This window comes from Oncorhynchus mykiss, chromosome 9, assembly GCF_057628025.1.
Source record: "Oncorhynchus mykiss isolate SJ-2025 chromosome 9, ASM5762802v1, whole genome shotgun sequence".
Taxonomy (NCBI): Eukaryota; Metazoa; Chordata; class Actinopteri; order Salmoniformes; family Salmonidae; genus Oncorhynchus; species Oncorhynchus mykiss.
Window position 1 is genome coordinate 6,756,488 of NC_143030.1, and position 12,154 is coordinate 6,768,641.

Consider the following 12,154-nt stretch of genomic DNA (forward strand, 5'->3'; position numbering starts at 1 on the left):
ACTGACTTGCCGAGTTAAATAAAGATAAAATAAATCAAGCCGACTGTCAACTCACCTCCATCCATCTCAAGTCACTTTGGTCCTCTGTTGAGAAGACTAAATCAGCCAATGTGTAATAACCCCAACAACCTAGCTACTCCCCTTCCAGTCCTTCCAACCAAAAGTGTATAGGGACTAAGGTGCTATATGGGATGCGTTCGAGGGTCTGTGACTGACACAACAGGTATCTGGTGATATAGCGCGCATCACATAGGAAACACAGTCACAACAGGTGGACAGCTTTAGTGACTTCATGGCCCAGAGAAAACAGGTATCTGGCGATATAGCGCGCATCACATAGGAAACACAGTCACAACAGGTGGACAGCTTTAGTGACTTCATGGCCCAGAGAAAACAGGTATCTGGTGATATAGCGCGCATCACATAGGAAACACAGTCACAACAGGTGGACAGCTTTAGTGACTTCATGGCCCAGAGAAAACAGGTATCTGGCGATATAGCGCGCATCACATAGGAAACACAGTCACAACAGGCCTATAAAACAACAAGCATCTGTAACACCACCATCATCATTACAACGCAGGTTGACGTTTGTTGTCGTGAATCTTGCCTCGGAGGCAGAACTGAGCGATTTCCACTAGACGGACCAGCTGCAAAGTCAAAATTGCCTATATATACACACATATATAAATAATTTAAGGTTAGGCATTAAGGTTTTCAATGTGCTTAAGGTTAAGTTCGAAACTCAGATGTTATGACTTTGTGGCTGGTGACCATTCTGCAGAGCTGCCTCCAGAACAACATTCATGCCAAGAAAAGAAAAAACCCCATTAGCATTACAACTGCCGCCATGTAACAGTTTGATTTATTCAACCTTTTAAAACGTCAACCTTTAAATGGCTTGTCCCAGCATGCAATACATTGGAACCTATTACAGTACACATAACCATAGACACGTACTGTATATAGATATCTATCCATCTATGACCTTTTACACAATACTCTGATTCCACCAGTTAGTTCAACCAGCTCACTACTCTGATTCCACCAGTTAGTTCAACCATCTCACTACTCTGATTCCACCAGTTAGTTCAGTTAGTTCAACCATCTCACTACTCTGATTCCACCAGTTAGTTCAGTCAGTTCAACCATCTCACTACTCTGATTCCACCAGTTAGTTCAGTTAGTTCAACCATCTCACTACTCTGATTCCACCAGTTAGTTCAGTTAGTTCAACCATCTCACTACTCTGATTCCACCAGTTAGTTCAGTTAGTTCAACCATCTCACTACTCTGATTCCACCAGTTAGTTCAACCATCTCACTACTCTGATTCCACCAGTTAGTTCAGTTAGTTCAACCATCTCACTACTCTGATTCCACCAGTTAGTTCAGTCAGTTCAACCATCTCACTACTCTGATTCCACCAGTTAGTTCAGTTAGTTCAACCATCTCACTACTCTGATTCCACCAGTTAGTTCAGTTAGTTCAACCATCTCACTACTCTGATTCCACCAGTTAGTTCAGTTAGTTCAACCATCTCACTACTCTGATTCCACCAGTTAGTTCAGTCAGTTCAACCATCTCACTACTCTGATTCCACCAGTTAGTTCAACCATCTCACTACTCTGATTCCACCAGTTAGTTCAACCATCTTACTACTCTGATTCCACCAGTTAGTTCAGTTAGTTCAACCATCTCACTACTCTGATTCCACCAGTTAGTTCAACCATCTCACTACTCTGATTCCACCAGTTAGTTCAACCATCTTACTACTCTGATTCCACCAGTTAGTTCAACCATCTCACTACTCTGATTCCACCAGTTAGTTCAGTTAGTTCAACCAGCTCACTTATCCCTCATTCTTCTTCTTCTTCTTCTTCTTCTTCTTCTTCTTCTTCTTCTTCTTCTTCTTCTTCTTCTTCTTCTTCTTCTTGCAGAATCCTATACAATTGTAGTCCCTTGTTCCTCACAGTTGTAGTTCTTTGTGAAAAAAAGCAGTTGCACTCACACAAGCACAAAGAAGAAGGCGTGGATTAGGCTGGGCAGAGGCTGGGCAGAGGCTGGGCAGAGGCTGGGCAGAGGCTGGGGCCCCCGGCAGGGAGTGGGGTGAAGATTGGGTGGGGGTGGGTGGCCTAATGAGGAAGTGGAACCAGGATATCCACGTAGTTGATGGGGAAGAAACCTGATTGGCCGTTGACCATTCCCTCGTACCAGTTATCATCGATCTGATTGGTTAGGGTGATGATATCGCCCTCTTTGAAACCCAGCTCACCCTCGTTCTCCGGCACAAAGTCATACAACGCCCGGCAGCACGGTTGGTCCATAGGAGCTGGGGGAGAGAGGGGAAGGGTGGAGAGAAGGAGACGAAGAGAGAGAGGGGGAGAGAGGGGAAGGAGACAAAGAGAGAGAGGGGGAGAGAGTGAGACGAAGAGAGAGAGGGGGAGAGAAAGAGAGAGACCGACAAAGATAAAGACCGACAGAGAGAGAGAACGACAGACAGAGAGAGAACGACTGAGTGTGTCTGTACGTGGATCTGTGAGTCTGTGTCTTAATTTGGATCTGTAAGTCTGTGTGTCTGTATGTGGATCTGTGAGTCTGTGTCTGTACGTGTATCTGTGAGTCTGTGTGTCTGTACGATGATCTGTGTGTCTGTACGTGGATCTGTGTGTCTTTACGTGGATCTGTGTGTCTGTACGTGGATCTGTGTGTCTGTACGTGGATCTGTGTGTCTGTACGTGGATCTGTGTGTCTGTACGTGGATCTGTGTGTCTGTACGTGGATCTGTGAGTCTGTGTCTGTACGTGGATCTGTGAGTCTGTGTGTCTGTACGTGGATCTGTGTGTCTGTACGTGGATCTGTGAGTCTGTACGTGGATCTGTGTGTCTGTACGTGGATCTGTGTGTCTGTACGTGGATCTGTGTGTCTGTACGTGGATCTGTGTGTCTGTACGTGGATCTGTGTGTCTGTACGTGGATCTGTGAGTCTGTACGTGGATCTGTGTGTCTGTACGTGGATCTGTGTGTCTGTACGTGGATCTGTGAGTCTGTACGTGGATCTGTGTGTCTGTACGTGGATCTGTGTGTCTGTACGTGGATCTGTGTGTCTGTACGTGGATCTGTGTCTCTGTACGTGGATCTGTGTCTCTGTACGTGGATCTGTGTCTCTGTACGTGGATCTGTGTGTCTGTACGTGGATCTGTGTGTCTGTACGTGGATCTGTGTGTCTGTACGTGGATCTGTGAGTCTGTACGTGTATCTGTGAGTCTGTACGTGTATCTGTGAGTCTGTACGTGTATCTGTGAGTCTGTACGTGTATCTGTGAGTCTGTGTGTCTGTACATGTATCTGTGAGTCTGTGTGTCTGTACGTGGATCTGTGAGTCTGTGTGTCTGTACGTGGATCTGTGTGTCTGTACGTGGATCTGTGTGTCTGTACGTGGATCTGTGTGTCTGTACGTGGATCTGTGTGTCTGTACGTGGATCTGTGTGTCTGTACGTGGATCTGTGTGTCTGTACGTGGATCTGTGTGTCTGTACGTGGATCTGTGAGTCTGTACGTGGATCTGTGAGTCTGTACGTGGATCTGTGTGTCTGTACGTGGATCTGTGTGTCTGTACGTGGATCTGTGAGTCTGTACGTGGATCTGTCAGTCTGTGTGTCTGTACGTGGATCTGTGAGTCTGTGTGTCTGTACGTGGATCTGTGAGTCTGTGTCTGTACATGGATCTGTGAGTCTGTGTCTGTACATGGATCTGTGAGTCTGTGTCTGTGCATGGATCTGTGAGTCTGTGTCTGTACATGGATCTGTGAGTCTGTGTGTCTGTACGTGGATCTGTGAGTCTGTGTGTCTGGACGTGGATCTGTGAGTCTGTGTCTGTACATGGATCTGTGAGTCTGTGAGTCTGGACGTGGATCTGTGAGTGTATGTCTGCACGTGGATCTGTGAGTGTATGTCTGCACGTGGATCTGTTCGTACGTGGATCTGCGAGTACATAGGCACAGATCCACGTACAGACTCAAATCTGTGTGTTTGTACTTGGATCTATGTTTCTGTGTGTGGGTCTGTGAGTCTGTGTGTCTGTACGTGGATCTGTGAGTCTGTGTGTCTGTACGTGGATCTGTGTGTCTGTACGTGGATCTGTGTGTCTGTACGTGGATCTGTGTGTCTGTACGTGGATCTGTGTGTCTGTACGTGGATCTGTGTGTCTGTACGTGGATCTGTGTGTCTGTACGTGGATCTGTGTGTCTGTACGTGGATCTGTGTGTCTGTACGTGGATCTGTGTGTCTGTACGTGGATCTGTGAGTCTGTACGTGGATCTGTGAGTCTGTACGTGGATCTGTGTGTCTGTACGTGGATCTGTGTGTCTGTACGTGGATCTGTGAGTCTGTACGTGGATCTGTCAGTCTGTGTGTCTGTACGTGGATCTGTGAGTCTGTGTGTCTGTACGTGGATCTGTGAGTCTGTGTCTGTACATGGATCTGTGAGTCTGTGTCTGTACATGGATCTGTGAGTCTGTGTCTGTGCATGGATCTGTGAGTCTGTGTCTGTACATGGATCTGTGAGTCTGTGTGTCTGTACGTGGATCTGTGAGTCTGTGTGTCTGGACGTGGATCTGTGAGTCTGTGTCTGTACATGGATCTGTGAGTCTGTGAGTCTGGACGTGGATCTGTGAGTGTATGTCTGCACGTGGATCTGTGAGTGTATGTCTGCACGTGGATCTGTTCGTACGTGGATCTGCGAGTACATAGGCACAGATCCACGTACAGACTCAAATCTGTGTGTTTGTACTTGGATCTATGTTTCTGTGTGTGGGTCTGTGAGTCTGTGAGTCTGAGTCTGTACGTGGATCTGTGCGTATGTACGTGGATCTGCGAGTCTGTGTGTCTGTATGTGGATCTGTGAGTCCTATGTCTGTACGTGGATCTGCAAGTCAGTACGTGGATCTGCGAGTGTGTGCATCTGTGCGTAGATCTGTGAGTCTTTACATGGATCTGTGAGTCTTTACGTGGATCTGTGTGTCTGGACGTGGATCTGCGAGTCTGGACGTGGATCTGCGAGTCTGGACGTGGATCTGCGAGTCTGGACGTGGATCTGCGAGTCTGTGTGTGAGTCTGCGAGTCTGGACGTGGATCTGTGAGTCTGTAAGTGGATATGTGAGTCTGTGTGTGAGTCTGCGAGTCTGTGTGTGAGTCTGCGAGTCTGTGTGTGAGTCTGCGAGTCTGTGTGTGAGTCTGCGAGTCTGGACGTGGATCTGTGAGTGGATCTGTAAGTCTGTATTTGGATCTGTGTGTTTGTACTTGGATCTATGTTTCTGTGTGTGGGTCTGTGAGTCTTTGTTTTGTACGTGGATCTGTGAATGTGAGCGTCTGCGTCCGTCCCGTGTTGTGTGTTCTCACCGGGGGTGCGCGTGGGGCCTGGGGACAAGGCCGGGACGGGGGACTTGGTGGTGTTGAGCCCCCCATTGTGGCTGTCGCTGGGGGGGAGCAGCTCCAGGACCATCCGGGGTTTAGGAACATACTCCTTCCTGGGTTTATCCTGCGCCTCCCTGATCCTGGAGAGACAACACAGAGGTCAGAGGTCAACACACCACAATGTCAGTGTAAAACACAGGGCAGGGTTCAAGGGGTGTTACAGCGAGACTTTCAAGGCTCGTTTCACATTTGAGCCGACATGCACAGGGTTAACCATGAACACGAACTCCTTGAACGTAGGAAGAAAATGCCTTTAAAAATGTTCAATGTCAACACTACAGTGTCCCAGCCCTCTGTCTGTGTCTGTCTGTCAACACTACAGTGTCCCAGCCCTCTGTCTGTGTCTGTCTGTCAACACTACAGTGTCCCAGGCCTCTGTCTGTGTCTGTCTGTCAACACTACAGTGTCCCAGCCCTCTGTCTGTGTCTGTCTGTCAACACTACAGTGTCCCAGCCCTCTGTATGTGTGTCAACACTACAGTGTCCCAGCCCTCTGTCGGTCTGTCTGTCAACACTACAGTGTCCCAGCCCTAGTGTCTGTCTGTCTGTCTGTCAACACTACAGTGTCCCAGCCCTAGTGTCTGTCTGTCTGTCTGTCAACACTACAGTGTCCCAGCCCTCTGTCTGTGTCTGTCTGTCAACACTACAGTGTCCCAGCCCTCTGTCTGTCTGTCAACACTACAGTGTCCCAGCCCTCTGTCTGTCTGTCAACACTACAGTGTCCCAGCCCTAGTCTCTGTATGTCTGTGTCTGTATGTGTCTGTGTCTGTATGTCTGTGTCTGTATGTCTGTGTCTGTATGTCTGTCTGTCTGTATGTCTGTATGTCTGTCTGTCTGTGTGTCTGTGTCTGTATGTCTGTGTGACTGACCTCTCGTGCAGCTTGCTGGAGAGCTGCTGTAGTATTTCTGTGGCTTGTCTGTGATACTCCACCTGGGCCTGGACCAACGCTGTTAGCTGACTCACCTGCTCAATCTGCACAAACACACACACACACACACACACACACACACACACACACACACACACACAGGGAAAAAAGTGTCTCAAAGTTAGTTTTAGCCTACTCAAACAGATCCAACAACAGACAGAGATGGTGAGGAGAGACAGAGAGGAGAGAGGGACAGAGAGGAGAGAGAGAGAGAGACAGAGAGGGGAGAGAGAAGAGAGGGACAGAGAGGGGAAAGGGACAGAGAGGGTGAGGAGAGAGGGATAGAGAGGAGAGAGAGAGAGAGGGTGAGGAGAGAGGGACAGAGAGGGTGAGGAGAGAGGGATAGAGAGGAGAGAGGGACAGAGAGGGTGAGGAGAGAAGGATAGAGAGGAGAGAGGGACAGAGAGGGTGAGGAGAGAGGGATAGAGAGGGTGAGGAGAGACAGAGAGGAGAGGGACAGAGAGGAGAGAGGGACAGAGAGGGTGAGGAGAGAGGGATAGAGAGGAGAGCGGGACAGAGAGGGTGAGGAGAGAGGGACAGAGAGGGTGAGGAGAAACAGAGAGGGTGAGGAGAGAGGGACAGAGAGGGTGAGGAGAAACAGAGAGGAGAGAGAGAGGAGAGAGGGACAGAGAGGGTGAGGAGAGAGGGATAGAGAGGGTGGGGAGAAACAGAGAGGAGAGAGAGAGGGACAGAGAGGGTGAGGAGAGAGGGATAGAGCGGGTGAGGAGAGAGGGATAGAGAGGAGAGAGGGACAGAGTAGGTGAGGAGAGACAGAGAGGAGAGACAGAGAGGGGGAGGAGGAGGAGGAGGAGAGACAGAGAGGAGGAGAGACAGAGAGGAGGAGAGACAGAGAGGAGAGAGAGAGAGAGAGAGAGAGAGAGAGAGAGAGAGAGAGAGAGAGAGAGAGAGAGACAGAGACAGAGAGACAGAGAGACAGAGAGAGAGAGAGAGGGAGGAGAGAGAGAGGGAGGAGAGAGGGAGAGAGAGAGAGGAGGAGAGAGAGAGAGGAGAGAGAGAGGCGGAGGAGGAGAGACAGAGAGGGACAGCGAGGAGAGAGGGACAGAGAGGGACAGGGACAACCTACATCACTCTCCAGCAGACAGAGACAGAGACAGGGACAACCTACATCACTCTCCAGCAGGTTGAACATGCTCAGACAGACAGACAGACAGAGAGGGACAGAGAGGAGAGAGCAGACAGAGACAACTTACATCACTCTCCAGCAGGTTGAACATGCTCAGACAGACAGACAGACAGACAGACAGACAGACAGACAGACAGACAGACAGACAGACAGACAGACAGACAGACAGACAGACAGACAGAGAGGAGAGAGGGACAGAGAGGAGAGAGGGACAGAGACAACCTACATCACTCTCCAGCAGGTTGAACATGCTCTGCTCTGCCACTTCTTTGGACTCATCAAACTTCTCCAGCGCCTGTCTGATCTCCTCCTCCAGGACTCCTTTACCTACAATTATATAACAAGTTATTATAATGACATCAACGTTTCTATTTGAGAGAGTAATAATAACAAAAAACATACCGAACAAAAATATAAACACAACATGTAAAGTGTTGGTCCCATGTTTCCTGAGCTGAAATAAAAGATCCCAGAAATGTTTCATATGCAAAAAAAAATGCTTATTTCTCTCAAATGTTGTGTTTACATCCCTGATCATTACACAGGTGCACCTTGTGCTGGGTACAACAAAAGGCCACACTAAAATATGCAAATTGGTCACACAACACAACGTCACATTCGGCTTCTACACCTGCGGGATCGTCTGAGACCAGCCACCCGGACAGCTGATGAAATGTATTATTTCTGTCTGTAATAAAGCGCCTTTGTGGGGAAAAACTCATTCTGATTGGCTGGACCTGGCTCCCAAGTGAGGTGGGCCTATGTCCTCCCAGGCCCACCCATGGCTGTTTCTCCATCCAGTCATGTGAAATCCATAGATTAGGGCCTAATAAATGTATTTCAATTGACTAATTTCCTTATATAAACTGTAACTCAGTAAAATCTTTGCATGTTAATAATAATGATAAATAATAATAATGATAATAATGATAAATAATAATGTTAATAATAATAACAATAATAATGATAATAATAATAATAGTAATGATAATAATGCTAATAATAATAACAATAATAATGATAATAATAATAATAATAATAGTAATAATAATAATAATAATAATAATGATATTAATAATAATAATAATGATAATAATAATAAATAGTAATAATAATAGTCATAAATAATAATAATAATAATCCCATCTCCTTTACCGTGACGTTTCTTCTTATAGTCAAAGTCCAGGCGGCGTCCCTGCATCTTCTTCAGGTGGTGCTGCAACAACATCTTTCATTCACTTCATTTATTTTTAAATGATTTATTTCCGATTCATTGAAATTAATTTAAGATGGATTGAAATTAATTTAATATTTTATTTACTTAACAATAACTTCCTGTAAGTAAGTTCATCAACATGTACTGTATTTATAATTCAATAATTTACTTCATAATAATTAAACCTTTATTTAACATATATATTTATTTAACACACACACACACACACATACATATATATATATATATATAATATCATAAATTGAACATTTATCTAACATATTTAATATTTATTGATGTCGTCTTTTTTTCCTGTAGGTTCTGTCGTGGATCAATAAAGTTCTGATATCTACCTGTATTTCTTTGATGTCTTTTTCCTGTAGGTTCTGCAGTGGATCAATAAAGTTCTGTTTGACCTCCATATCCAGGGCATCCTTCACCGCCCCCAGCTCACCCATGGCCTCCCCAGCATCTAGGAGAGCCAGACCTGGAGGAGGGAGAGGGGACAAGGAGAGAGGGAAGGGTAGGGAGAGGTGGAGGGAGAGAGGGGGGGAGGGAGGTGGAGGGAGAGAGGGGGGGAGGGAGGGGGGGGGGAGAGAGGTGGAGGGAGGGAGGGAGGGACAGAAAAGGAATGGGAGGGTAGACGGCGAGAGAGTTGAATTGTTTGTATGTTCCATCAGAGAGATTGACCAAGATGTTGACTTATTGATGCTGTATTGTCAATACAGTAGGTGTGTGTGTCTTTATATGTCTGTGTGTGTCTGATGCAGCGTGTGTGTGTGTGTGTGTGTGTGTGTGTGTGTGTGTGTGTGTGTGTGTGTGTGTGTGTGTGTGTGTGTGTGTGTGTGTGTGTGAACACACGTACCAAAGCATGACTCCTCTCCCAGCTCTCGTCCGAAGCGCTGCATGGCCTCACCCAGTACAGTCTCAGCCTGGGGGTAACCCGGTCCCTTCTCCTGTCCTCTGATCTTAGACATGGTCCCTATCAGACTCAGCTTAGCCCTGGATGCTGGGGAAGAGAGAGAGAGTCTGTGAGAGAGAGAGAGAGACTGTCTGTGAGAGAGAGAGAGTCTGTTTGTCTGTCTGTGAGAGAAAGAGACAGAGAGAGAGAGAGTCTGTGAGAGAGAGAGAGAGGGCTTGTTCTCACCTGGGTTGGGCTGTAGGTATTCTGTAGTTTTGGTCATGATGTCTAGCACTGCCCTACCGGTGGTGTCCACCTTCTATACACACACACACACACACACACACACACACACACACACACACAAGTTGTGAATCCGGTTGTCCTGACAGTGTGAGAGAGCAACTAACAGTCAGTACATTCAACTAAGGTAGGTAAGACCGTAGTAGTAGTAAGTAAGTAGTAGTAACAGTAGTAGTAGTAGTAGTAACAGTAGTAGTAGTAGTAGTAGTAATAGTAGTAGTAGTAGTAACAGTAGTAGTAACAGTAGTAGTAGTAGTAGCAGTAGTAGTAGTAGTAGTAGTAGTAGTAGTAACAGTAGTAACAGTAGTAGTAACCGTAGTAAGAGTAGTAGTAGTAGTAGTAGTAACAGTAGTAGTAGTAGTAGTAGTAACAGTAGTAGAAGTAGTAACAGTAGTAGTAGTAGTAACAGTAGTAGTAACAGTAGTAGCAGTAGTAGCAGTAGTAGTAGTAGTAGTAGTAGTAGTAGTAACAGTAGTAGTAGTAGTAGTAGTAACAGTAGCAACAGTAGTAGTAGTAGTAGTAGTAACAGTAGCAGTAGTAGTAGTAACAGTAACAGTAGTAACAGTAGTAACAGTAGTAGTAGTAGTAGTAACAGTAGTAGTAGTAACAGTAGTAGTAGTAGTAGTAGTAGTAACAGTAGCAGTAGTAACAGTAACAGTAGTAACAGTAGTAGTAGTAACAGTAGCAGTAGTAGTAGTAACAGTAACAGTAGTAGTAGTAGTAGTAGTAGTAGTAACAGTAGTAGTAGTAGTAGTAGTAACAGTAACAGTAGTAGTAGTAACAGTAGTAACAGTAACAGTAGTAGTAGTAGTAACAGTAACAGTAGTAGTAGTACCAGTAGTAGTGGTAGTAGTAGTAGTAGTAACAGTAGTAGTAGTAATAGTAACAGCAGTAGTAGTAACAGTAGTAGTAGTAGTAGTAGTAACAGTAGTAGTAGTAGTAGTAACAGTAGTAACAGTAGTAGTAGTAGTAGTAACAGTAGTAGTAGTAGTAGTAGTAGTAGTAGTAGTAGTAGTAACAGTAGTAGTAGTAACAGTAGTAGCAGCAGTAGTAACAGTAGTAACAGTAGTAGTAACAGTAGTAACAGTAGTAGTAGTAACAGTAGTAACAGTAGTAGTAGTAGTAGTAGTAACAGTAGCAGTAGTAACAGTAGTAACAGTAACAGTAACAGTAGTAACAGTAGTAGTAGTAGTAGTAGTAACAGTAGCAGTAGTAACAGTAGTAACAGTAACAGTAACAGTAGTAACAGTAGTAGTAGTAACAGTAGTAGTAGTAGTAGTAGTAGTAACAGTAGTAGTAGTAGTAGTAGTAACAGTAGTAACAGTAGTAGTAGTAGTAGTAGTAACAGTAGTAGTAGTAGTAGTAGTAACAGTAGTAGTAGTAGTAGTAGTAGTAGTAGTAGTAGTAACAGTAGTAGTAGTAACAGTAGTAGCAGCAGTAGTAACAGTAGTAACAGTAGTAGTAGTAACAGTAGTAGTAGTAGTAGTAACAGTAGTAGTAGTAGTAACAGTAGTAACAGTAGTAGTAGTAGTAACAGTAGTAACAGTAGTAGTAGTAGTAACAGTAGCAGTAGTAACAGTAGTAACAGTAACAGTAACAGTAGTAACAGTAGTAGTAGTAACAGTAGTAACAGTAGCAGTAGTACTAGTAACAGTAGTAGTAGTAGTAACAGTAGTAGTAGTAGTAGTAGTAACAGTAACAGTAGTAGTAGTAGTAGTAGTAGTAGTAACAGTAGTAACAGTAACAGTAGTAGTAGTAATAGTAACAGTAGTAGTAGTAATAGCAGTAACAGTAGTAACAGTAGTAGTAGTAGTAGTAGTAACAGTAGTAGTAGTAGTAGTAGTAGTAGTAGTAGTAACAGTAGTAGTAGTAGTAGTAGTAGTAGTAGTAGTAGTAGTAACAGTAGTAACAGTAGTAGTAGTAACAGTAGTAGTAGTAGTAGTAGTAGTAGTAACAGTAGTAGTAGTAGTAACAGTAGTAGTAGTAGTAGTAACAGTAACAGTAGTAATAGTAACAGTAGTAGTAGTAGAAGTACTAGTAACAGTAGTAGTAGGAACAGTAGTAGCAGTAGTAACAGTAGTAGCAGTAACAGTAGTAGTATTAGTAACAGTAGTAGTAGTAGTAGTAGTAGTAGTAACAGTAGTAACAGTAGTAGTAGTAACAGTAGTAGTAGTATTCCTCGGGCTATGAGT

At 44.9% G+C, this 12,154-nt stretch overlaps 1 protein-coding gene across 1 annotated transcript in view; it reads right to left on the reverse strand.

Moving 5' to 3' along the window:
- Positions 1-257: 257 nt before the first annotated feature.
- Positions 258-12,154, reverse strand: part of LOC110531343 (endophilin-A1) — a 30,941-nt gene continuing 19,044 nt past the window's right edge. Inside the window, exons 3-10 of the mRNA XM_036987054.2 lie at positions 9,906-9,978; positions 9,624-9,767; positions 9,112-9,245; positions 8,698-8,758; positions 7,769-7,869; positions 6,339-6,442; positions 5,396-5,550; positions 258-2,331 (exon numbers count right to left, since the gene is read on the reverse strand). Of these exons, the coding sequence (XP_036842949.1) occupies positions 2,135-2,331; positions 5,396-5,550; positions 6,339-6,442; positions 7,769-7,869; positions 8,698-8,758; positions 9,112-9,245; positions 9,624-9,767; positions 9,906-9,978 (969 nt within the window). The 3' untranslated portion in view covers positions 258-2,134. The remainder of the gene's footprint in view (positions 2,332-5,395; positions 5,551-6,338; positions 6,443-7,768; positions 7,870-8,697; positions 8,759-9,111; positions 9,246-9,623; positions 9,768-9,905; positions 9,979-12,154) is intronic.